Source organism: Crocuta crocuta, unplaced genomic scaffold, assembly GCF_008692635.1.
Source record: "Crocuta crocuta isolate KB4526 unplaced genomic scaffold, BGI_CrCroc_1.0 scaffold57, whole genome shotgun sequence".
Classification (NCBI taxonomy): domain Eukaryota; kingdom Metazoa; phylum Chordata; class Mammalia; order Carnivora; family Hyaenidae; genus Crocuta; species Crocuta crocuta.
In genome coordinates this window covers 3,145,409-3,171,620 of record NW_027532163.1, presented here as the reverse complement: position 1 = coordinate 3,171,620, position 26,212 = coordinate 3,145,409, and the positions used below count along the sequence as shown (strand labels likewise).

General features: G+C 37.0%; 1 protein-coding gene across 4 annotated transcripts in view; it reads left to right on the top strand.

Moving 5' to 3' along the window:
- The window catches only part of TBC1D19 (TBC1 domain family member 19), a 152,404-nt gene that overhangs the window by 45,032 nt on the left and 81,160 nt on the right, over window positions 1–26,212 (top strand). For 2 of the 4 annotated variants that reach the window (XM_077776582.1, XM_077776584.1), the window contains 5 exons: window positions 1,092–1,155; window positions 2,337–2,383; window positions 13,549–13,659; window positions 18,217–18,369; window positions 19,769–19,841. In XM_077776582.1, coding sequence (XP_077632708.1) covers window positions 1,092–1,155; window positions 2,337–2,383; window positions 13,549–13,659; window positions 18,217–18,369; window positions 19,769–19,841 — 448 coding nt within the window. The remainder of the gene's footprint in view (window positions 1–1,091; window positions 1,156–2,336; window positions 2,384–13,548; window positions 13,660–18,216; window positions 18,370–19,768; window positions 19,842–26,212) is intronic. The other 2 variants (XM_077776583.1, XM_077776585.1) reach the window with 1 other exon arrangement.

Genomic DNA, 26,212 nt, shown 5'->3' with positions numbered 1-26,212 from the left:
TTGTTTTGAAACAAAAATCTGTAAAAGGCCAATTCCATAGGTATATTGTATAAAGATTTCTATTAAATATGCTCTAATACTTTTTGTGATGAACATCTCTTGAGAATAAATAAAATTACAATACATAGTCTACATTACAGATTATTTAGAGATTTGGCTGTGAAGGTTATATGTGTTATAAACGCACTTTAAAAATCTTAATTACCTTTGGTCCCCTTATTTTTGGCTAATTAGCACAATAGCCATATTTTTTTGAATAAGAGATGGTGTTCAGGCATATCATCCTCTCAGAATAGCCAATGTGGTACCATCTTTCAGTGTTAATGTGGGGAATAGAAAGATGAGTTTTCATCTTTCTGCAGAACCGTTTGGTTTTAATAATAGCATTAGATCTGAAAGATCTAATTCTCAACATTTGTCTGTCACCGTGGGCTTTGAGGGGGGAGATAAAAAGGGAGGAATGCTCTGGATTCTTTTTGGCTGCTCACAAGTAGGAGAGAACAAGTCTCTCTTCACTTTATCCTCCCTGTCTGCTATTTATTCCTTGCTACTGGACAGTATATATAGTGGACGAACTTTAGATAATCTCCAAGGACAAGTCACTGAAGGCACCAGAAGGATGGTATTTTTTAAAAAAGGATAAATTTATATGGAAAACTGTCTAAATATGTAGTATTGTGTAATATACTGTCTTTCATATAGGAAGATGATGCTACTGACTCACAGTCACACTCTCTTGGCCAGTCCCCCTTGCGATGCATTTCTGAGATTGCTGGATGGGGTAAGAGATGTAGTATGTGGCTGAGGAGCAGTTTTTCTTTGTGAACTTTACTGGCCTATAGAGATCATTTATCTTCTTTTCTTGGACTCTTTAGCACCATATTCTAACTGAGCCATCGAGACTAGATATAATAGTTAAATAACAATAGTTTAAGAATAATTCCAAAACAAGTTCACCATGTATAGTGAAATTATTTTTTCTTATGTTATGGTAGCTTATTCAAACTTTTAGATAAGTTATTGATTCTTATTTTTCAGCTGCATTGCTAAGCTTCACAAAATGAAACCAATTTTAAAATTACCTTTTTTAGAGGCCAGTTGGAGAACAGAAAGAACTTCTCAATAAATGGAATGAAATGGGAACTGATGAACCAGGTATATGGACAACTTTTTCCAAAATATGGTAGTAGGACAGAAATTGCCTTCTTAGTTTAGGATCCAAAACAACAATATTAGCAATTCTTTTGGAAAGATAGCAGTTTTCCTTTCCCACTAATTACTGTCATCTACTTTGTTTTCTTAAGCTTCTACTGTGCAGTTTAAAAATCCCTACCTTTGGGGCACCTGAGTGGCTCAGTTGGTTAAGCATCCACCTCTTGATTTTGGCTCAGATCATGATCTTACAGTTCGTGAGTTCAAGCCCCACATTGGGCTCTGTGCTGACAGCATGGAGCTTGCTTAGCATTCTTTCTCTCTTTCCCTCTCTCTCAAATAAACATTAAAAAAATTTTTTTTTCAATTCCTAACTTTGGCCAATGTTTTACATTATTTTGAGAGTATTTAAATCAATTATCCTTTTTAAAACAGCATTTGGAAACATTTTTATAAAAGAGTAGATTAAATCATTCAATGGATTCTTAGACTCATAATTAAGGTAAATATTTTTCAAGCTTTAATTACATTGAGATGTTAAAGATAGGTTAAATGGTAAAGTTTTGACCCTTCTAAAAACATTTTTGAGAATTTATTTTGGTTCATTTTAATGGTTAAAATAGAGTCAATCAGTTTTATAAACATATAATGGGTGACAGCTGTATTTCATTTACTGTGATCAACAGATGTATATAATTGTATTGGTAGATATGTACATAATCCCTCACCACTCCTCTTTAAAAATAAGCATGGGGAACTGGACAAGAAATAAGTATGTTAATAGAGAAAGCAGTGTGTTATAGAAATTCGAAAGGGAGAACAGTTTAATACAACTAGAGGAATTCGCTAAGAATGTATTATGTTTCATGTACTTTGAAAATTCTCGTATAGAACTTTGTTATACTGACATTGTTTTTTCAATTCAGTTATAAACTTATTGTAATTTTATGAGAGAGACAATTTCTTCTAGAATATGTCATCTAGGCTGTCAAGGGAAGGGACTGCCTTTTCATTTTTGTGTTCCCAAGAGTTAATAGAGTGTATGACGAATTATTGATATTCTGCGAGTGTCTGAATTAATCTAGCTGAACAGCAACATGTGACAGAATCATTAACATTTGTAATTAATAAAGATTCTTCTATTGTATTAACTGAAATTTTGTTCTAATCTATCTTTATTACAGACTTAAGCCTTTTCAGACCTGTTTATGCACCCAAGGATTTTCTAGAGGTAGGTGGTATTGGATCAATACAGGTATATTAATGAGGGGGAAAAAGTGGAAGAAATGATATGAGAATGTCTCCAGGAGGAGGAATCACTATGTACAAAGCCTTAGAGCTGTGGAAGCAGTGGAATGACATGATCAGATTTGTGTTTGGAAATTGCTTTTGGAAAATACATTGGAATGTGGAAAGATTAGAGGCAAGTAAATCAATTAGGAAAATTTTGATTAAAAAATAGTAACTGTAAATCAGGTAGCTTGTAAATCAGGTAGCCTGCTGCCTAGCTCAGTGAATCTTTTCCTGTTTTAGTCCTTCCTCTTCTAGTAGCTTAGCCAAGACATGAACAAGTTCTGAGCTAAAATAACAGCATTGGAAAAGGATAGAATTCAACAGATTTGCAAGAGATTTATAGGAGGTTTTGGGAACTGATTAGATTTGGGGAGTATGAGAAAAAGAAAAAATAAGGATGATCTTTAAGTGTCTAGATTGGGTGACTGGCAGAGGTACGGTGTCCTTGAGATAGAGAATACAGGAGAAGGAACAGGTCTGTTGGTGAAGGTGATGAGCTTAATTAAGTTTGAGAAAGCATATCGAACATTAAGTGGGTTAGAGCTCACTAATTATTTTAACTGACTCATCTTTGATTCCACTCTTTCTCTTGTACCTTATACATAATCAGCAAATCCTGTCACTTTACCTTCAAAATGTATCCAGAATCCAACCACTCCTACCTCCATGCTCCTAACTGGTTCCTGCTCAACCCTTGCCCACCTAGAATTTGTTCTCAGTGCAGTTTCCAGAGGAAACCATTTAAGTTCCATTCCAAATAAGCCATCTCTGGTATCCAGCGGCTTCCCGTCTCATTCTACGGAAAAGCCAAAGTCATGACAGTGGTGCAGAACATGCCATTTGATCTTGATCTGATACCCCTTCCTTCTCTGACTTCATCTCCTATTACTTTTCCCTGATTAGTTCTACTCCAGTTACGTTAGCCTCCTTGCTTTCCCCTGGCTTCCTGCCCTCTGAGGGCCGTTGCTGCTCCTCTTCTCTGCCTACAGTGCTCTTCCCCAGATACTTGTCTGCACGGTCCCTCACTCTCATGTCTTTGCTTAAATGTCACTTTCTCAGCAAAGCCTTCCCCTGCCCCCCTGCTTGAAACTCATTTTAGCCTTTTCCTACTTTGTTTTTCTTTATAGCATTTAGCATTATATAACATACTCTTTTTCTGTTTTCCTTATTGCCTACCTTCTCCTTTTACAAGGAGAGTTCACAAGAGCAGGAGCTTCTTATTCTGTTTTGTGCACTGTTGCAACAATTACAGAGTCAGATCATTGAAAAGATTCACAAAATTTCACAGGATACAACAACAGAAGGCTTTCTTTCAGCAAGAGAAAGAAAGCACCTACAAATACGAAGGGTTCCAAACTTCTAGGCTCAGCTCCCAGGGCCCTTTCTCAGTTGCAAAGGATGAGCTTTGTTTTTGGATTAGGAACCACTAAGATACAAGTGAGATACATTGGTCTTGGGAGTCAAGGCACAAGGTTTCCAGGGGTCTTCTATACCCCACTGGTAAGTCAGGAGAAGCTAGCAATCTGTATGTTTTCAATAAACAATGCAAATAGACTGATATGGTGATATGGACTGCCTCCCTGGGATATTAAGTCGCATATTGTAAATGACTAGTTAGTATATTTCATCCCACCTTGGCCAAGGGTGACCACCAGACCTCCAGGTGCCCCTGGGGTAAGCATGGAGCTACCACAAACCAGCTGCAGGTTAATTGCTCTATCTCTAACAGATAGAATAGTGCTTAGCACATAGTTGCTCAAGAAATAGGTTTTGAATGAATGAATAGATGAATGAATTTTTCATATTTTACTTTTATTTCTTTTCTGAACTGCTGTCTTTGAAACTAGTTTGCAGGCATAAAACTTATGGGTGATGCATGAACAACACAAGGGCTTTGACCCCCTGCATGATTGAGAATCAACAAATAACTTTTGACTCCCCCAAAACTTAAGTAGCTAAGTACTACTGTTGACTGGAAGTCTTATTGATAACAGTCAACACATATTTTGTATGCTAGTATGCATTATATACTGTATTCTTACAAAAAGTGTGCTAGAGAAAAGAAAACATTAAGAAAGGCATAAGAAAAAGGAGAAAATACATTTCCAGTATTGTACTGAAAAAGTCTGCATTTGAGTTGAGTGAAAACCTGTGTTGTTCAAGAGTCAACTGTCTTCTTCCCATTCGAAAGAGAAGTTAGTTTGGTCAGAAACTGCCTTTATGCTGATGACATTATTTCTCTGCCTTTATGCTGATGACATTATTTCTCTTGTTAAAGATTTCTCCCCAAAGGGCTAAAATTTCATGTAATTTTTATATGATTATCTTTAATTTTTTTCTCCTTAATGGTTATTACATTCTATTTTTCAGGACTGTTGATGAATTGATTCTTTTATTATTCATGCTGAAATTCTTTAACTAAAGAATATTTTTCTATAATTCTGTCTGTATAGCTTCTGCATTTCTAATATTTCCTGTTTCTGTGACCCACATATTCATAATTTGCCTTTTCTAGCCTATGTTTGTTAGGTTTCCATGTAGTATAATACATTACTTGTGTAATTAAGCTAAAATTGTGTTGTTCTCTATTAGACTGCATTTAACACTGTTGATTCTTTGCTATATATATATTTTTTACCTTACATATGTATACATTTTTTTTGTTCATAGTTTATTGTCAAGTTGTTCTCCATATAACACCCAGTGCTCATTCCAAGTGCCCTCCTCCATGCTCATCACCCCTTTCCCCTTTCCCCACCCACATCAGCCCTCAGTTTGTACTTAGTATTCAACAGTCTCTCGTGGTTTGCGTCCCTCCCTCTCACCAACTATTTTTCCCCTTCTCCTCCCCCATGGTCCTCTGTTAAGTTTCTCCTGATCCACTTATAAGTGAAAATAAATAAGATATCTGTCTTTCTCTGCCTGACTATTTTGCTCAGCATAACACTCTTGAGTTCCCTCCACGTTGCTACAAATGGCCAGATCTCATTCTTTTTCATTGCCTTGTAGTATTCCATTGTATAGATAAACCACATCTTCTTGATCCATTTGTCAGTTGATGGACACTTAGGCTCTTTCCATGTTTTGGCTAGTGTTGAAAGTGCTGCTATGAACATTGGGGTACATGTGCCCCTATCATCAGCACTCCTGTGTCCCTTGAGTAAATTCCTAGCAGTGCTACTGTTGGGTCATAGGGGAATTCTATTGTTAATTTTTTGAGGAACTTCCACAGCTTTCCAGAGAGGCTGCACCAGTTGACATTCCCTCCAACAGTGTAGGAGGGTGCTCATTTCTCCACATCCTCATCAGCATCTAGAGTCTCCTGATTTGTTCATTTTAGCCACCCTGACCGGCATGAGGTGGTATCTCAGTGTGGTTTTGATTTGTATTTCCCTGATGATGAGTGATGCCGAGCATTGTTTCATGTGTCTGTTGGCCATCTGGATGTCCTCATTGGAGAAGTGTCTGTTCAAGTCTTCTGTCTATTTCTTCACTGGATTATTTGTTTTTTTGGGTGTGGGGTTTGGTGAGTTATAGATTGTGGATACTAGCCCTTTATCCAATGTCATTTGCAACTATCTTTTCCCATTCTTTCAGTTGCCTGTTAGTTTTATTGATTGTTTCCTTTGCCGTGCAGAAGCTTTTTATCTCGATGAGGTCCCAGTAGTTCATTTTTGCTCTTGATTCTCTTGCCTTTGGGGATGTGTCAAGTAAGAAATTGCTACGGTTGAGATCAAGGAGGTTGTTTCCTGCTTTCTCCTCTAGATTTTTGATGGTTTCCTGTCTCACATTCAGGTTCTTTATCCATTTTGAGTTTATTTTTGTGTATGGTGTGAGAAAGTGATCTAGTTTCATTCTTTTGCATGTTGCTGTCCAGTTCTCCCAGCACCGTCTGTTAAAGAGGCTGTCTTTTTTCCATTGGATACTCTTTCTTGCTTTGTCAAAGATTAGTTGGCCATACATGTTTGGGTCCAATTCTGAGTTCTCAATTCTGTTCCATTGGTCTATGTGTCTGTTTTTGTGTCAATACCATACTGTCTTGATGATTACAGCTTTGATGATTACAGCTTTGTAGTAGAGGCTAAAGTATGGGATTGTGATGCCTCCCGTTTTGGTTTTCTTCTTCAATATTACTTTGGCTATTCGCGGTCTTTTGTGGTTCCATAAAAATTTTAGGATAGTTTGTTCTAGCTTTGAGAAGAATGCTGGTGCAATTTCAATTGGGATTGCATTGAATGTGTAGATTGCTTTGGGTAGTGATGATATTTTAACAATATTTATTCTTCTGATCCATGATAATGGAAAGTCTTTCCATTTCTTTGTGTCTTCTTCAGTTTCCTTCGTAAGTTTTCTACAGTTTTCATCATACAGATATTTTATATCTGGTTAGGTTTATTCCTAGGTATTTTAAGGTTTTTTGTGCAATTGTGAATGGGATCAGTTTCTTGATTTCTCTTTCTTCATTATTGGTGTTTGCTTCATTATTGGTGTTTAAAAATGAAACCGATTTCTGTACATTGATTTTATGCCCTGCAACTTTGCTGAATTCATGGATCAGTTCTAGTAGGCTTCTGGTGGAGTCTGTTGGGTTTTCTATGTAGAGTATCATGTCGTCTGCGAAAAGTGAAAGTTGGATTTCTTTGCCAATTCTGATGCCTTTCATTTCCTTTTGTCTGATGGCTGATGCTAGTACTTCCAGCACTATGTTAAACAACAGTGGTTAGAATGGACATCCCTGTCGTGTTCCTGATTTCAGGGGGAAAGCTCTCAGTTTTTCCCCATTGAGGATGATATTAGCTGTGGGCTTCTCATAAATGGCTTTTATGATGTTTAAGTAAGTTCTTTCTATCCTGACTTTCTGGAGGGTCTTTATAAAGAAGGGATGCTGTATTTTGTCAAATGCTTTTTCTGCATCTATCGACAGGATCATATGGTTTTTATCTTTTCTTTTGTTAATGCGATGTATTATACTGATTGATTTGCGAATATTGAACCAGCCCTGTAACCCAGGAAGGAATCCCACTTGATCATGGTGAATAATTCTTTATGTATGCTGTTGAATTTGATTTTCAAGTATCTTGTTGAGGATTTTTGCATATGTATTCATCAAGGATATTGGCCTGGAGTTCTCTTTTTTGCTGAGTCTATGTCTGGTTTGGGAATCAAAGTGATGCTGGCTTCATAGAATGAGTCCGGAAGTTTTCCTTCCATGTCTATTTTTTGGAATAGCTTGAGAAGAATGGGTATTAACTCTGATTTAAATGTCTGGTAGAATTCCCCAGGGAAGCCATCTGGCCCAGGGCTCTTATTTGTTGGGAGATTTTTGATAAATGATTCAATTTCGCTAGTTGTGGTTCTGTTCAGATTTTCTATATCTTCCCGTGTGAATTATGATAGTGCGTGTGTGTTTAGGAATTTGTCCATTTCTTCTAAGTTGTCCAGTTTGTTGGCATATAATTTTTCATAGTATTCCCTGATCATTGCTTGTGTTTCTGAGGGATTGGTTGTAATAAATCCATTTTTATTCATGATTTTGTTTATTTGGGTGCTCTCTCTTTCTTTTTTGAGAAGCCTGGCTAGAAGTGTATCAATTTTGTTTATTTTTTCAAAATATCAACTCTTGGTTTCATTGATCTGTTCAACTGTTTTTTGGATTCTATATCGTTTATTTCTGCCCTGATTTTTATTCTTTCTCTATTTCTGCTGGGTTTGGGTGTTCTTGTTCCTCTGTTAGGTATGCTGTTAGATTTTGTATTTGCACTTTTTCTAGAAATAGGCCTGGAGTGCAATGTACTATCCTCTTAGGACTGCCTTTGCTGCATCCCAACGAGTTTGGATTGTTGTATTTTCATTTTCATTTATTTCCATATATTTTTAAATTTCGTCTCTAATTGCCGAATTGGCCCATTCGTTCTNACTCTTGGTTTCATTGATCTGTTCAACTGTTTTTTGGATTCTATATCGTTTATTTCTGCCCTGATTTTTATTCTTTCTCTATTTCTGCTGGGTTTGGGTGTTCTTGTTCCTCTGTTAGGTATGCTGTTAGATTTTGTATTTGCACTTTTTCTAGAAATAGGCCTGGAGTGCAATGTACTATCCTCTTAGGACTGCCTTTGCTGCATCCCAACGAGTTTGGATTGTTGTATTTTCATTTTCATTTATTTCCATATATTTTTAAATTTCGTCTCTAATTGCCGAATTGGCCCATTCGTTCTTTAGTAGGGTGTTCTTTAACCTCCATGTTTTTGGAGGTTTTCCAGACTTTTTCCTGTGATTGATTTCAAATTTCATAGCATTATGATCTGAAAGTGTGCATGGTATGATCTCAATTCTTTTACATTTATTGACGGCTGCTTTATGACCCAGTATGTGATCTATCTTGGAGAATGTGCCATGCACACTTGAGAAAAAAGTGAATTCCATAGCCTCAGGATGTAGAGTTCTAAATATATCTGTCAAATCCATCCGGTCCAATGTATCATTCAAGTCCACGGTTTCTTTAGTGATTTTCTGTCTAGTTGATCTATCCATTTCTGTAAGTGGAGTATTAAAGTCTGCTGCTATTAGCACATTCTTATCCGTAAGATTGTTTCTATTTGTGACTAATTATTTTATGTATTTGGGTGCCTCCAAATTTGGTGCGTAGACATTTTTAATTGTTAGCTCTTCCTGATGGATAGACCCTTCTTCATCCCTTGTTACTGCCTTTACTTTAAAGTCTAGTTTGTCTGATATAAGTATGGCTACTCCAGCTTTCTTTTGACTTCCAGTAGCATGATCGACATTTCTCCATCCCCTTACTTTCAATCTGAAGGTGTCTTTAGGTCTAAAATGAGTCTCTTGTAGACAGCAAATAGATGGGTTTTGGTTTTTTATCCATTCTGCTACACTATGTTTTTTGATTGGAGCATTTAGTCCATTTATATTCAGTGTTATTATTGAAAAATGCAGGTTTAGAGTCACTATGTTCTCCATAGGATTCATGCTTGTAGTGGTGTCTCTGGTACCTTGTGTTCCTTGCAACATTTCCCTCATAGAGTCCCTCTTAGGATTTCTTGTAGGGCTGGTTTAGTGGTGATGAATTCTTTCAATTTTTGTTTATTTGGGAAGACCTTTATCTCTCCTTCTATTCTGAATGACAGGCTTGCTGGATAGAGGATTCTTGGCTGCATATTTTTTGTGTTCATCACATTGAAGATTTCCTGGCCTTCCTTTCTGGGCTGCCAAGTTTCAGTAGATAGATCTGCAACCACCCTGGTATGTCTTCCTTTGTATGTTAGGGCCCTTTTATCCCTAGCTGCTTTCAGAATTCTCTCTTTGTCCTTATATTTTGTCAGTTTCACTATGGTATGTTGTGCAGAAGATTGATTCAAGTTTCATCTGAGGGGAGTTCTCTGTGCCTCTTGGATTTCAGTGTCTGTTTCCTTCCCTAGATTGGGGAAGTTCTCAGCTATAATTTTGTTCAAGTACCCCTTTAGCGCCTTTCTCTCTCTCTTCCTTTTCTGGAATTCCTATGATACAGATATTGTTCTGTCTGATTGTGTCACTCAGTTCTTGGATTCTCTCCTTTCAGGCTCCTAGATCGGTTTATCTCTCTTTTTCTTGGCTTCCTCTTTTTCTATAATTGTGTCTTCTGATTCACGTATTCTCCTCTCTGTCTCTTCAATTCGTGCATTTCCCGCTTCCATTTTATTATGTACCTTATTTATAACATTTTTTAATTCATCACAACTATTTTTAAGCTCCATAGCCTTTGTAGCAATAGCTTCTCTGATGTCTTCCATGCCTTTTTCAAGCCCAGCAATTAATTTTTTGACTATTGTTCTAAATGCTTGTTCAGTTATGTTGCTTATATCTGTTTTGAGTAGTTCTTTAGCTGTTACTTCTTCCTGGAATTTCTTTAGAGGAGAGTTCTTCTGTTTTGTCATTTTGGCTAGCTTTCTGCCTCTTGTCAGTTTTAAAAGCTTGTTATTCACTGTGCACCTGTGAGTACTGCTATGTTAAAGAAGGCTCATTGACTGTCCAGGGCCTGTCCGAATAGGAAGTGTTCTTTTAATGGTGTCTCTTGATCTCTCTTGTTGAGACTTTGGTTATTTTTTTCGCTACTTGTAGTGGTATTTGGGACTCTCCACCATGTGTACTTTTTCTTGTTTCTTGAGGTAGCCCTGAAAAGACAAATAGACAAACACACAGGGAACAAAGGCACACAAATGGGAGACAAATCCAACAAACAAGGAAACCAAAAGGGAAAAAGAAAAAGAAAAAAAAAGACAGGACGGTCTAAAAGCATAAATCTTGAATTCCCAGCTACAAATAAAGAGCAGGGTGTATGCAGTGCTGATGGAAGAGTATATACAAAGAAAGAAATGACAGGGGTAGGGAGAAAGTGAAATTGGACAATGACAAGGCAGAGAGACTAAGAGGCTTAATTCAGAGAGAGAAAGAATAGAATATGATAGGAAGTGTGGAGAAAGAAATGAAGATAATGTTACCCAAAAAAACTATATAGTCTGATTACTCCAGAGAGAGAGATAGGAAGGTAATGACGGAGGTGTAGAATATGCATCTAGAGAATGGATTAAATATGCCTGTTTACGCAAACCAATGACCAGAATGCCCAGTCCAGCAGAGGGGAAGGATACGAATGAGATAAGGGAAAATATATCTGAGTAGAAACAATTGATCTAAAATTAATCTATGGCAGTGCATCCGTATTGGTCTTGCACTGGGCTCCAGTAAAACAAACAAGCAAACAAAACCAGCTCTCCAACGCTGATGGGCGTGGTGTGGTGTAGGCACGTCTCGCCTCCCCTGTGGTCCCAGTGGCCACTCCGCTCCCTGAGGCCCTGCCTTGGTGGTTGTGGGGAGAAAAATGGTGGCACCCCAGCCCCTTCTCGAACCAAGCGTTGCAAATCACTCTTTTGGGTCCGATCTTCTGTGCTGCAGTCATAGCCAAAGTGGGCTGTGTTCTATGTCCCAAGCTCTGCCTCACTTCCAGATCTTAGTCCGTGCGCTTTTATGATACCGCCTTTTTGATACCGCCCGAAATATAATCCTGCAAGCCGGGACTTCCCAGCCAGGGATGGAGCCAGTAGAGAGCAGTGGAGCAGTTTCTCCTGGTGCCGCCTGGGACCAGAGCACCCAGCCCAAAGACAGCGCCACAGCTAGAAATAGGATCACTCTGAATGCCCTGCGGATCAGGATGGGATGTTAGGATCCTTCTCTGTCCCTGGCGGAGGTTTTTCTCTTCTCCAGGGACAGTTCTATGAGCAGTTTCAGCCTCTCTTTCTCTTCCCCTCTTCTCTCCACAAAGGGGGATCCCTCCCCTCAGTGTCTCCGGGTCCCAGCTCGTTTTTATCTTCCCCAGTTTGTAATCACACACCGACGAGGCTGTCTTCTTAGTGGACTCTGTCTCTTTTCCTCCCAGACTCCTGCGGTTCAGTGTCCTATGGCTTCGGGCCTCCTCTGTTTGAGAGATGGGGGAAAGCGAATGTACAGAGCTCCCTACTTCTTCGCAATCTTGCCTCCTCTCTCTGCTATATTTTTATTTTTTTAAAACAAATACCATTGATATTTTTAGTCTTAATTTAGTGCTTTCAATTTTAGGAAACCGTTTTGGCATTTTAGTACATTCCATTTTATCCGTGATTAGTTATCAGCTCATTAATCCCTTCCTCAGATATGCCAGTGTTTCTCTCACCATAATCTCCTTCACTGCGTTCTTTTTATTTTTTTTAAGTCTTTTATTTAAATTCAGTTAATTACCTTACAGTTAATTCAGTTAATTAACATATAAAAAGCATAGTTTTTGTACACCTGAAACTAATGTCACACTGTATGTTAATTACACTGCACTTCCATACAGAACCCAGTACTCATGCCAAGTGCTCTCCTTAAGTCCTGCCCCCATCCGCCTCCTCTCTGGTAACCATCAGTTTGTTCTCTGTAGTTAAGAGTCTGTTTCTTGACTTGCCTCTCCTTCTTTCCCTTTGTTCTTTTGTTTTGTTTCCCAGATTCCATAGAAGAGTGAAATCACATGGTATTTGTATTTCTCTGACTGACTTATTTCGCTTAACATAATACTCTCTAGCTCCATGCATGTCATGCACTGTATGCTTGATGGCTTTTTTTCTCAAGAGTCTCAATTTAAAAATATTTTATAAATTATAATAATTCTTTCCTAAAATGTATGTTATTGTTAGAAAAATAAGGAAACATACGTAAGAACAAAACTTTAAAAAAATTACTTTTAATGCCATCACATAGCAATAAACATTACATTACTACACATTTTTTAACTTCATATCTTGTGATATTTTTTCATGTTATTACTTATATTACCTATATTAATTGGGGCAAATTACACTATATTTTATTATATGAATTAACCATAATTTATTTAGGTAATTCCCTCTACTGGAATATTTTGTTGTTTCATATTTTTTGTTATAAATAGTACTTTATTAACATTCTTTCTGCAGTATCTTTGCAAACATCTTAATTATTTCTGTAGTCATACTTCTAGAAGTGCAATTCCTACATAAAGGATATGTAAATATCTAAGACATTTTTTACCTGCTTAATTTTGAAATTATATAAATTGGTTGTTTTTTTTTTTGTTAGCTTGGCTTCTGAATTTTTTTTGTCCTTGTGGGTTTGGTTTAGAGATGCTACTCTGCAGCATTATTCTACTGTTTTTCTAAAAATCTTGTCAATCTCTGTTTTTCAAAGGGTTAGAGTTGACTCAAAAATTTTTTTGGCAAATATTACAATCAAGCAGTTTTGATTTTTCTGCCACCTTCCTGGTTAAATATTCAAGCAGTTTTGATTTTTTATTACCATCAAAATGTATTTCATTCTAACTAAATTCTTTTAGACTTTTATATGGTAGATCATCATTTGGAACATTAAATTTAAGGCATGTTTATGATATTTTAACATTTCAACACTATTTTATAGTATTTTAGGATGTAATTAAAGTACATACATAGCTGCAAATAGTTTTTAGTTTTGTGGTGATACATCAAGAATATCATTGCCAATTTTATAGGTATAAACATTGTGTAAAGAAACTAACCAATTTTGTTGGATTTGTTTTTAAAGGTGTTAATTAATCTTCGCAACCCAAATTATGAAAATGGTGATTCTCTTAGTTTCAGGACTCACTTGGGTTTAATCCAAGTTCCTCTGAAAGTCAAAGACATCCCTGAATTGGTAAGTATCAGCATTTCAAAATACTGCATATTTTAGAAGACAACCATTAAACATTTTAGTGCCACAAATATCTAAAACAATAGGGTTGTCTGCTTGTTAAATAATGAAATGAAAGGCTTCTTTTTATTATAAATATGTTATATAGAGAGTGACTTGCTTTGCTAGTAGGACTAAAGATGAGTTTTCATGCACTTATAATGCTTTTGCTTTTTCCTCATTTTAATCAACAGCATAGATATATAAGATGGCTTGTTGGAATTCAGGTGCATGATATATAACTATATATGACAATATATATGACAATAAAATTGATTGAGGGTCGCCTGGGTGGCTCAGTCTGTCAGGTACCTGACTCTTGATTTTGGCTCAGGTCATGATCTCATGCTTCATGAGTTTGAGACCTGCGTTGGGCTCCATGTTGCCTGCACGGAGCCTGCTTGGAATTCATTCTCTCTCTCTCTCTCTGTCTCAAAAATAAACGAATAAGCATAAAAAACTGATTTAAATAAGCTGTGAATTTTATTTAAAAAATTAAAGAATGTAAATTTTATTTAATTCAACCTTTATTAAGCTTATAAAAATGAGGCACTGAAGGAGATGAAGGGAAGATGAGTTAGAGATGGTCTTTGCTGTAGAAACTGTGACAGTTTGGTGAGGAAGTTAGTTTTAAAATAGAGCAATTATAGAAAAGTGGGGAGAATTCCTTAGAGGAGTTAAAAAATTATCACTCCGAGGGCACCTGGGTGGCTCAGTTGAGCATCTGATTCTTGATTTTGGCTCAGGTCTTGATCTCACGGTTTGTGAGATTGAGCCCCCCTCCCTGCCCCAGCCTGGGCTCTGCACTGACAGTGTGGAGCCTGCTTGGGATTCTGTCTTCCTCTTTCTCTGCCCCTACCCTCCTTATGCACGTGTTCTCTCTCTCTCTCTCTCAAAATAAATAAACATTTAAAAAAAGAAAAAAGAAATTCTCACTCATTCTTTTGTTAATCACCCCAAAGCAGTATGGAACCCAAAAATGTAAATAGTGTCTTTGGTGAAACTAGGAAACAATGTATAGCTTGTCAGCCTGTGAAGTTGGAGAACTGGGAGAATGGTACATGACTTAAACATGGAGTCAGGTCAAGCCTAAATGCCTCTCTCCAAAAGGTGCAGACATGAGGCATGTCAATAATCACATCATCTTTCAGTTCTGTATCTACCTTGTTTTGCTCTGCTTTATTATGCTGGAGCTGGATCTTATAAACATTTTTCTTTTGCTAATTGGCTTGATGTTAGGCTTTATCGATAGAGGGTTCTGGAGGGATGCCACAAGCCCATAACCAGAGAAAGGAGTTTCCCGTGTGGTCCCTGTGTTTGGAAGCCAGCAGATCAGCATGCAGAAGCCAGCTCCAGACTGTACCCTCTTGGGTACAAAAAACAGAAGTAAACTCACAAATACAGAGAACAAACTGGTGGTTGACAGAGTGGAGGAGGAACAATGTGTAACTGGGATGGGCAAAATAGGTAAAGGGGATTAAGGGGTACAAACTTCTGGTTATGAAATAAATAAGTCAGAGTGCTGAAAAGTACAACATAGAGAATACAGTCAGTAACAGTGCAATAACTTTGTATGGTGACAGATGGCAGCTACAATTTATCACGATGAGCATTTCATTACAAAAAGAAAGATCTAGTCTCAGTCTTGAGGGCAAGGGAGACCATTCCCAGGTTCTTTGTTCCTGCTTCGTCAGACTAAAGGTCACAGTTACGTTCTTCATTTGCTAATTTAATTCTGTTTTACCCTGTTCACATTAATGGGGTGATTTCTATTTTCTGGCTGGATATTGACTGATACAAGAAGCAAGATGATTTTCTCCATGGAACTTTGGAAAGCCTCAAGAACACCACATGTTATGGAAGGCCTTGGTGAGCCACAGGGTTAAAAATGAGACTTTGTGAAAGTCTGTATCAGGACAGAGTAGACCCCCATACTCCTAACCACTTGCATATTCAGGTGACTCTGCCTTCCCCACGGGAGACCAGAGACATATTCATTAGAGAAAAAGAATCATAAAGGCTAAGAACTTAGACACTTAAGATTTAGAGCAGTACAGAAATGAGGCACTGTTTTGAAAACAAATTAAGTGAGAGTTGACCAAATGGTGAGACTGATACCCTCATCCCCTGCCTCTGTCACTATGCCTGCCTGAGTGTCTCTCCCTGCTGCACCCTATGCCCAGTCCTTGCAGATATAGCTTCCAGATTTTTATTGCCTCATTCCTAAATATGACCTGCCAGCCGAGGGATCTGCAGATGTTTGAAATTTTCCAACTTGAAAGGCAGAAACCAAAACTAAAAAAATTTTTTAAAAGCCAATTTAGGGAATGAGTGCTTATCATGAGCTTTAATAATTGTTTCAGATTTGAATTTATGTTCACACTCACAGTATACAACAGGTCATAACCTGGTATCAGGTTCACTTAGATTTGTAGAATAATACAGGACAGAGCTCCTCCCCCGGAGTCCTCACAGCCCGCCCCATGCTGCTTCCAGCCCCACAGAAGTTCAGGCAATTGTAAGGGACGAAGTTGCAGAGGTACAACATAGGGAAGTCTTACACACGATAGGAACTGTTTCTTGTAATGCACATGGGCGTGGCATCCAGGGCCTCTCAAGAGACACCACCACAGGCAGCTAAGGCCTGTGTTTTGCAATAGATTTTTATACTCCACTCAGAGTCTTTGGTTTCAGATGTAATTTATCATCGAGGGTCATAATTTTTCAGAAATTACATTGCTTATTAATGTAGCTGGCATTCCTTGCCACAATTCGAGTGTGTGTGTGTGTGTGTATGTGTGTGTGTGTGTGTGAGAGAGAGAGAGAGAGACAGAGAGAGAGAGAGATCCAGCAAATTTTCAGGGCAACAGTGCTGGAAGAAGGTAAACCCAAGGTCACAAGAACAAAACACAAATGGCCTGTTAGCCATTTCTTCCCAATGGAAGACTTAGGCCATTAATATTCTCAGAGAATAGATACAACTCATGAAACAAGAATTAAACAAGAACAGAGTTTCATTAAAACAACAAAGAGAATGAAAAAGAAGTTTTAAAAATAAAAAATATGGTATGCCAAAAAAATCAGAAGGTTGAAAGCAAAGCTGAGGAAATCTCTATGAGAAGACAGAACAAAAGGGAAAAGAGATGAAGTAGCAGGAAAAAAAAATACATGTGTCTTTTTACTTAGATGACCAATCCAGAATGGCTAAAATCTGACCAATAGGAGTTCCAGAATGAGAAAACTGAAGTAAGGGAATTACTAAAATTCCCAAGACCTGAAAGATAATCTCTGGTATGAAAAGGCCCACTCACTTCTCAATGTCATGAATGAAGGCAGAGAGTGGAGTTATGCGTTTATAAGCCAAGGATCACCCAAGATTGCCAGCAATGCCAGAAGCTAAGAGAAAGGCTGGGAACAGATTTCTCCCCTAGAGTCTTCAGGGAGAGCATGGCCCTGTTAACACCTTGATTCTGGACCTCTAGCCTCTAGAACTGTGAGAAAAAATTTCTGTTGTTGAAAGCCACCCAGTTAGTGGTACTTTTTTTTTTTTCATAAGGGAAGCACTAGGAAGCTAAAATAATATATAAAGCATATAGACAGTACTTGGAACTTAATAAGCAGTATATAACTGTTAATCATTGATACTACAGCTTTGCTAAACAATTCATTTTTAAGATGTTATTTTTAAAAAGCTTTAGGAGTCCTTTTAGTAGCAGTTTATACAACGTGTACAGAAAAGAAAGTGGCAGGTTCTTTTCCTGAAAGTGGAGGGAAGTCTCATAGAGGTACTGCCATTTGGACTAGTTTGAAGGAGTTTGCCAGGTAAAGAAGCAGGGAAAGGATACTGTGTGAAAAGAGTCAGCATGTGCATTAAGTGGGACGAATTATATCTTCTGTCTGTCGGGACCCGGAACTGATGTGGATTCATTCTTAGCTATTAAGGAACCAAAAACCTGTGGCTACTTTTCAGAAAAATTGTGGCTATCACCACTAAGAGTACAGTAGTCCTTGCCTTCCTGCTCTCCCTGGGGCTAGTGGCTCCTGCCTTCCCTGAGTCCTGCAGCCTGGAGGTAACGATTCTGACCAGGATGCATGTTTATTTGAGACCTTGGTCTCTCTATGAGTTTTTTTTTTTTTTAAATATTTATTTCTAGGAGAGAGAGAGACAGCGTGAGCAGGGGAGGGTCAGAGAGAGAGGGAGTCACAGACTCCGAAACAGGCTCCAGGCTCCGAGCTGGCAGTCAGCACAGAGCCCGACACGGGGCTCGAACCCACGAACCGCGAGATCACGACCCAAGCGAAAGTCGGACGCTCAACCGACTAAGCCACCCAGGCGCCCCTCTCTATGAGTTTTGAACTTCGTTGCGCTCACTGAGTCATATGATCCTGTAATAGATGGCTTTCAAACGTAGTTCACAATGTTATGTAGTCTCATCTGTGTTAAAAGGACATTTTTTTTTAAAACAGAAATTGATTAACTTTAAACTGAAGTTGTCAGCTCATTCCTATTTACTAATTCAGTCACGTAGAGGCATCTGGTTGGAACTAGAGCTCGGCAGTGTGGTTCAGTATTATTACCGAGCACCTCTGCTGCATGTCACTCAGCACTGTGCCAAGTACTGGGGTACAAATACATGGAAGAGACCATCCTTGTGTTTGTTTTCGGAGCTTCAGGTTAGTGGGGAGATGGACAGTAAAAAGGTAATTTCAATATGATGTGATTATGTGCTTTGCTAGAGGTTTATTATAAAAGGTAATATATTTAAATAGAGAGTTGCTTATATCAGCCTGGAATATCAAGAAAGGGATCCGGAAGGCCTGATACCTTGGGTGAGTTTTGAACGAAATCTGAACTTAGAAGCCAGGTCTAGTGATGTTGCCTAAAAAGTAGTTCAGAGCAGGGAAATAAAAAAATGGATATTCAGAGTTCTGTTTCTGTGCCTTAACATATCTTAGCATAAGTAAAATTCTCCTTGTGATTACAGCAGCTAATATCAAAATGCTTTTTGGACCTTAAGTCCCTTCTGTAGAATGAAGATCAAGACTACTAAATAATCAAATACCTTATCATTAATTCTAATGATTTAAATGAAGGAAGAATATTTACAATAAATAGAAGATAGTGATTGAAAATGGATGAATAACATTACATTTTTTACCTCTTCAGTCATTAAAAGTTGGAAACATAAATTGAAGTGCTTTTTTAAAGTATAAAGTCAAGTTTAGTTAAAAATTGAAGTATAACATCAGGTATTTAAAATCAATACAAAAATGAAATGAATGTGAATGTTAGGCTGGATAACTGTCTTATGAGGGTCACAAATAAATCATTAATTTAAGTAATACATAATTATGAAGGATTAAAACTAATTCCATTTTTTAAAGGAGAAGGAAGTTTGGTTTTAGCAATTAGAATAGTAACAAAACTCTGAGGCAAATATTAATAGAAATATTTAATTACTTACGGAATAAACATAATGTGAACAATATGGGGTTGTTGTTTATTTAAAAAATAATAGACAAACATGCTTACTTTCACTAGACATTACTAGATAAGTGGAGGAAGTCTGGAGAATAAATCTAATTTATTTTTATTTTAGCAGAACAGTTGATAGTCTAATTTTGCTTAAAAATTAATTTAAGTTGTTTTGGATATTTGCAGTGTTTAGTTGATTAAAAGTGGAGTGAACTATAATACCATGGAAAACACAAGTAGAGAATCATATTGGTAATTTTAGATGATGAATTTAGAAGATAAAGTTGATGAGTTCTGCACATACTGTGTTTGTGTGTTTGAGGAATGATTTTAATGTTATTAGTTCTTTACTCAAAAGTGTGATTATCATGTCTTTACTGAATAGTCTATTAGCTAAACAGGCCAAATTTTGAACAAATGCATTACTACTGAAAAGTTCAAAAATACCCTCTTCCTTTTTAGATATTCAAATGAAGCAAAAATTCATTTTACATTGTGATTTTTTATTTAAGCTGGTGTCTAGATGAAGGTGATTTTTGTTCCTACTGTGGGGCAAAGTTTGAGATGTATGTTAATTCTATGTGTGTTATTTTTCAGAAAGAATTCTTTGTAGAACTGGGCTTAACTACAGGGCAGCTGGGTATAGATGATTCTAATCAAGTGCCTCCGGGTAAGTGTTTCTCTCAAATGGCATATGATTAATGATAAATGAGAGTCAGTTTAAGGCTTGTCTTGTCATTTCCAAATTAATCTAGTAACTCTTTTATGTCTGAAAAAGAAGCATACTTTTTGCTTTTCCTTGATGACTGTTAATTACTGAACAGAACTCTGTATGTTGCAGTGATCAGAATTCAAATAGATTTTGTATTTATTTGAAGACCTTTAAAGTTAATTTTGAACAGTCATTAGACACATTGAAGTCATTTTTTTTTTTTTTGGCGAAATCATCATTGGCAGCACTCATATTTTCATTTACTGACCATTACCATCTATTTTTATAGTTTGTATTACCAAGTTAATACTGACATTCTACCTAGTATAAACTTAGGCTATAAAATAAGTGTCTTTTAAATCTTAAGCAAACACAAAATTTCCATAGCTTTTCTTTTTTTGTGCATAAATACCATGTGTTTTTCATAAAAGACCAGATTGGTATTTATCTGTAATCAATAGGAAGTAAAAACTGACTTAAAACATGGGAAGCCTATCGTGTAATGGAATTGTTCTAGTCTTTCCTCTGCTACTGGCTAGTTGTGTGACTTGGACACACACTTTACATTTGGACAAGTCACTTTACATTTCTGGACTTGCTTCTTTCTCTATAAAATAAGGAAGTTGGCTATTTCTTTATTTTATAAACATAATAAACAGTCATTGGGCACTTACTATATGTTACATGTGTACTATCCCATTTTAACCGTAGCAGCTCTAGAAGGTATGTATTATTCTATTTTTAAAACTTTATTAATGTATAATGCATATAGAAAAGTATAGGGGATGCCTGGCTGGTTCAGTCGGTAGAGTATATGACTCATGACATCTGGGTTGTGAGTTCAAGCCCCATGTTGGGGGTAGAGATTACTTAAGGAAGGAAGGAAGAGAGAAAAAGTACATATCCATAAGAGAATGGCTCAATTGGATTTTTTATGATTTGGACACACCTATTAAAATACCACCCAGATCAGTATACTGAAGCCCTTTTCAGTCTTTATCCCCTTTGTCAAAGATAACCACTATTCTGATTTCTAGCAATATAGATTAATTTTACCAATTCTTGAACTTCATATGAATGGAAGCATATAGTATGTACCCTTTGATGTTTCACTTCTTTTGTTCAACATTATATTTATGAAATTCTGCCACATTGTTATATGTATTTGTGGACCATTTTTTGCAGTATAGTGTTCCACTGTATTAATATACCACATTATTTATCCATTCTACTGTTGATGAGTATTTGGAAGGTTTCAAGTTGGAGGCAATGACAGATTAGGCGGCTGTGAACATACTAATATGTTTCTTTTAGTGAGCACATGTATACTCCTCTGTTGAGTATACACCTGGAAAGACAATTTCTCTCTCCTGAGGTTTGTATAAGTTCATCTTTAGTAGATAACTGCCAGTGAATTTTCAAAAATGGTAGTACCAGTTTACACTTCAATCAACAGGGTATGAGAGTAGAAGTTGTCCTATATGCTTGCTACTGCTGGATATATTCCATCTTTGTTTTAGTCATTCTGGCGATATATAGTAGCACTGCATTATGGTTTTAATTTTCTGGTATTGTGTGAGATAGAAGTATTACTACCATTTTAAAGTTGAAGAAGTGAAGATTTTAAGTACTTGCCCAAGTTCACAAAGCTAGTAAGTACTAGAACAAAGGTTCAGAACTAAGCAGTCTGCCTTCAAAGTCTGCCATTATATGCTGCTTCTCCTCCTGACCCCTTTGATAGTCTTTTCTTATTTTATAAGAAGATATCAGACATCTTACGGAATAAGATATTGCTATAGTTTGAATGTTTGTGTACTCCTGAAATTCATATTTTGAAGTCCTAATCCCTACGGTGATGGTATTAGGTGGAGTCTCAAGAAAATGATTAGGTCAGGAGGGTGTGCCCTCATGAATGAGATCAGTGCCCTTGTCAGAGAGCTTTCTAGCCCCTTCCACCCATGTGAGAACACAGAGAAAACTCAGCAGTCTGTGGCTCAGAAAGACACCTTCACAACAACCCAGCTTGCTGTCCCCCTGATCTTGGACTTCTAGCCCCTGGAACATAACAAATAAATTTCTGTTGTTTTTAAACTGTTTAGTCTGTGGGTTTTTTGTTGTAGCAATCTGAACAACTAAGACAGATATCTTATATTTCTGTTCATGGCCGATGATAGCCAAATATAACAAAAGGAAAAGAAAATAATAATATAACCTCGAATGGTATTTATGTTTTTTACTTTTAAATCATCCTTAAGAATTGCTTAAAGTTGTTCTAAACTCTATCGTAGCAATGCTATAGAAAACCTATTTTTTTCTTAATCTAGAGTATAGTTCTTTCTTCTTTGATTCACAAATGTGAGACCCTGCTAAGGGCCAGGGACTAGTGAACACACAGATATGACCTAATCTTTACCCTTAGGGAAGATATAGTGGAAATATAGATCTATGTAAGAATCAGTGTGGTATTTGCTATTATTACATACAAGGGGCAGTTGGAGCAGATGAAAGAGCACCTACATCTGCCCAAGGAGGCTGATGATCTCTTTAGTTGATGCAGTTATTTTTACTCTCTACTTCTCAAAGCAAGACTGTTAGAAATTGGGTTAAATTGGTGTCTATCCAATGAGATTGATTTCAGTGGTATAGTACTTGGATTTTTACATGACTTGAGAATTGCTAACCAACAGTATTACTTGGAAAGAAGAACAGGGTTATATATAACTACTTTTGCCCAGAATTTGTTGGTATTTTTAATGTTTTGGTCTATGTCTGTGGCTTTGGTCAAACTGGAACTGTGATGCTAATGATTTCAAATATTGCTAATACTTGTGTCTCACTAGATGCAAGTTTTATATTTAGGATTAAGTATACTCTGACTTAAAGGCACTATATCCTTCTTTAAAAACCTGTGTCACCTATGTCTCATAAATACTGTTAACTTAATTTTCATATTTGAAGTACATATCTGACTTGCTAACTTAACAGCTTTTATATAAAGTCAGGAGAAATATCTTTACGTTTATAATACAGAATCCAGATTTAAAAATAACCTAAAATTAGACATATTTATTATTCCTACAAACTGTCATGAATATTCATTATTTTAAATATACATGTACACAAATCTACATACTTACAGTGGAAACTATGTGGAAGACTCATGCTAGATGGGTAAGCAAGATCAATATTCTTTCATAAGGCTTTATGATAACAGGCGGTCATATGTCTGCTATTATTGCCCGAATATACATAATAATCTAATGAGATGGGATTTTGCTAAATAGACATTTTCAACAGTTTGTTGTTTCTAAAAGAAGAAAAGCAGATTTAGTTGGCTCAACAATTTCTGAAGCATACATCAGATAGATGTCCTGTGAAAGAGAGGATCTTATTGCTAAGTAAGGTTTGAGAAAGGCTATGTGATATACCTTATTAAGATATTTAGTTTGTGTCACTATCTTTTAGACTATGAGAAATCCTAAGTAAACTTCTAGCTTAGAATCTTGCCAATTCATTTTACCAGAGCACTTTTTCCCCCAAGCAATTTACTAATATAGACGCATTTATTAACATAGCCAATACAGCTTAACAAGCATTTTTTGAGTAACAGATTGGAAATTCTGGTTATGAAATTTTTGGGCTTCTTATTCTTGGACTAGAAAATAGCACTTACAAATCAAAGTCATTTTATGTCATATAATTGAATAGTTAAATTCTGTAAAGAAGTTTTTTTGTTTTTATTCCCTACTACTTTCAGTAATAAAGCACTATTATCATCCAGTAGTGTCATCCGTTTTTAACAGAGACAAGAATTGACTGACAACATTTGATTCTTTGGTCACTGGGCCTTGGCAGTCATAGCTAATTAAAATGAAACTGGTAGTATTATTTTATATACAGTCTTTGGAATAAATATATTCGAATACTTTAGTTATAGAAAATGATTGTCGGTTGGCAGGGATCCCAAACACTCTAGATGGTTATTGTAAATAATCTGCTCAACTTCAGAGCCATTAGGAATAAAATAAACTAAAAGAATAGGGTACTCTGCTTCATATATTCTATTTGGTAAAACTAGGTTTACGGATAATTTTTTAAAGCTAAAAAAATATATCTAACCCTGAAAATATTAACAAGTGGAAGACTGAAGTAGAGTACCATTTTGTATTTGGCTGGGCGGACCCTGGGGATCACAGAACAGGCTTTTTAGAAAACTGCGTTAAACTGTTAGCCCAGGACAGGTCTCCCTCTCCCTCAGTACCCAGGTACCCACCACCAACAGGCCACTGAGTTCAGATTAGAGCTCTGAAGTGTCTGAGCGTGAGCATTCTGCTCAGGAGGTAATCAAGTGCCAAGATGGTCACCAGGTTGCCAGGGGACCCAGGTTCTACTTACCCAGTCATATGTAAGTTCATGACCCTTAACACACAGTTATCCCATTCATGAGAAAAGGCGAACTAATCACTGTTGTAAATGTAACAAATCCAATTAACAGCTCCTTCTTTCTCAGATTGTGGGGAGGAAGAGGAAGAAAACAAGTTGACAAACTGATTTTCTCTGAGATGGGGAGAAGAGCTAAACGTTTGCCCCTTATAGTTTCATAATCCTTTTCCTTTTTGCTCTTAATTTTTAAATGACTTATAGAAATATAATGTACATAGTGAAAAGGACACAAATCATAATTATACAGATCAGCAAATTTTTACCACGCGAGTATACTTGTGAAACCTTTGACTAGATCAAGAAATAAGAGTATTACCAGCATCCTAGAAGCCTCCAGGCACACCTCCAGTCTCTGCCACCTCCATGGGTGACAACTATCCTGACTTCTAACATCATAGGCTACTTTTGTCTAGTTTGTACTTTATAGATATGGGATCATACTGTTGATGATTTCTACCGCTGATGATCAGTTGAGTTGTTCCCATTATTTGGTTATTACCATTATTGGTAATATACGTTCCTTGGTGCACATATGCACTCATTAAGGTGCATACCTGAGAAATACAAATCAAAACCACACTGAGATACCACCTCACGCCAGTCAGAGTGGCTAAAATGAGCAAATCAGAGAACTCTAGATGCTGGCGAGGATGTGGAGAAACGGGCACCCTCCTACACTATTGGTGGGAAGGTAAACTGGTGTAGCCCCTCTGGAAAACAGTGTGGAGGTTCCTCAGGAAATTAACAGTAGAACTCCCCTATGACCCAGCAATAGCACTGCTAGGAATTTACCCAAGGGACACAGAAATGCTGATGCACAGGAGCACATGTACCCAGTGTTCATAGCAGCACTCTCCACGATAGCTAAAACATGGAAAGAGCCTAAGTGTCCATCCACGGACGAATGGATCAAGAAGATGTGGTTTATCTATACCATGGAATACTACATGGCAATGAGAAAGAATGAAATCTGGCCATGTGTAGCAACATGGGTGGACCTTGAGGGTGTTATGCTGAGCGAAATAAGTCAGGCAGAGAAGGACAAATACCATATGTTTACACGTATAGGAGGATTAGGAGGAACTTAACAGAGGACCATGGGGGAGAAAAAGGGGAGAAATTGTGGGGGAAAGGGAGAGAGGCAAACCATGATAAACTCTTGAATGCTGAGAACTGAGGACTCATGGGTGTTTGGGGGAAGGGGGGAGTTGGGCATGGAGGAGGGCACTTGTAGGGATGAGCACTGGGTGTTATATGGAAACCAACTTGACAATAAACTGTAGATAAAAATAAATAAATAAATAAAATAAAAAAAAAAAAAGGTGCATACCTGAGAGTAAATTGCTAATTGTTCTAGGACATGCATAGCTTTCCAAGTGGCTGCACTAATTTATACTACCACTGCCCTTTGTACGAAAAGTTCATTTGCTCCACTTAATTTGCATTTAGAATTGTCAGGCTTTTTCATTTTAGGCATTAAAATGGCTGTATATTTCATAATGGTTTTCATTGTGTTTCTCTGATGACTAATGTGGTTGAGCCTGTTTTCATAACTTTACTGGTCCTTTGGGTTTTCTACTTTGTAAAGAACCTGTCACATATTTTGCCTATTGGGTCAGATAGTTGTCTGTCTTTACCGAGTTCTTTACATGTTCTGGATTAAAGGCCTTTGCCAAATATGTTTATTGCAGATATACTCTCCAACTCTGTGACTTACATTTTCACTCTCACTGGTAGCTTTTGATAGAGAGAAGTGTTTTTTATTTTTTTAATGTGGTTTAGTTTATGAGTCTTTTCCCATTATGACTGGTGCTTTAAAAGCAAATCTTTGTTTCTCCCATGTAACCTTTTAAAATGGCATTTGTATAGTGGGATTTTACCTATAA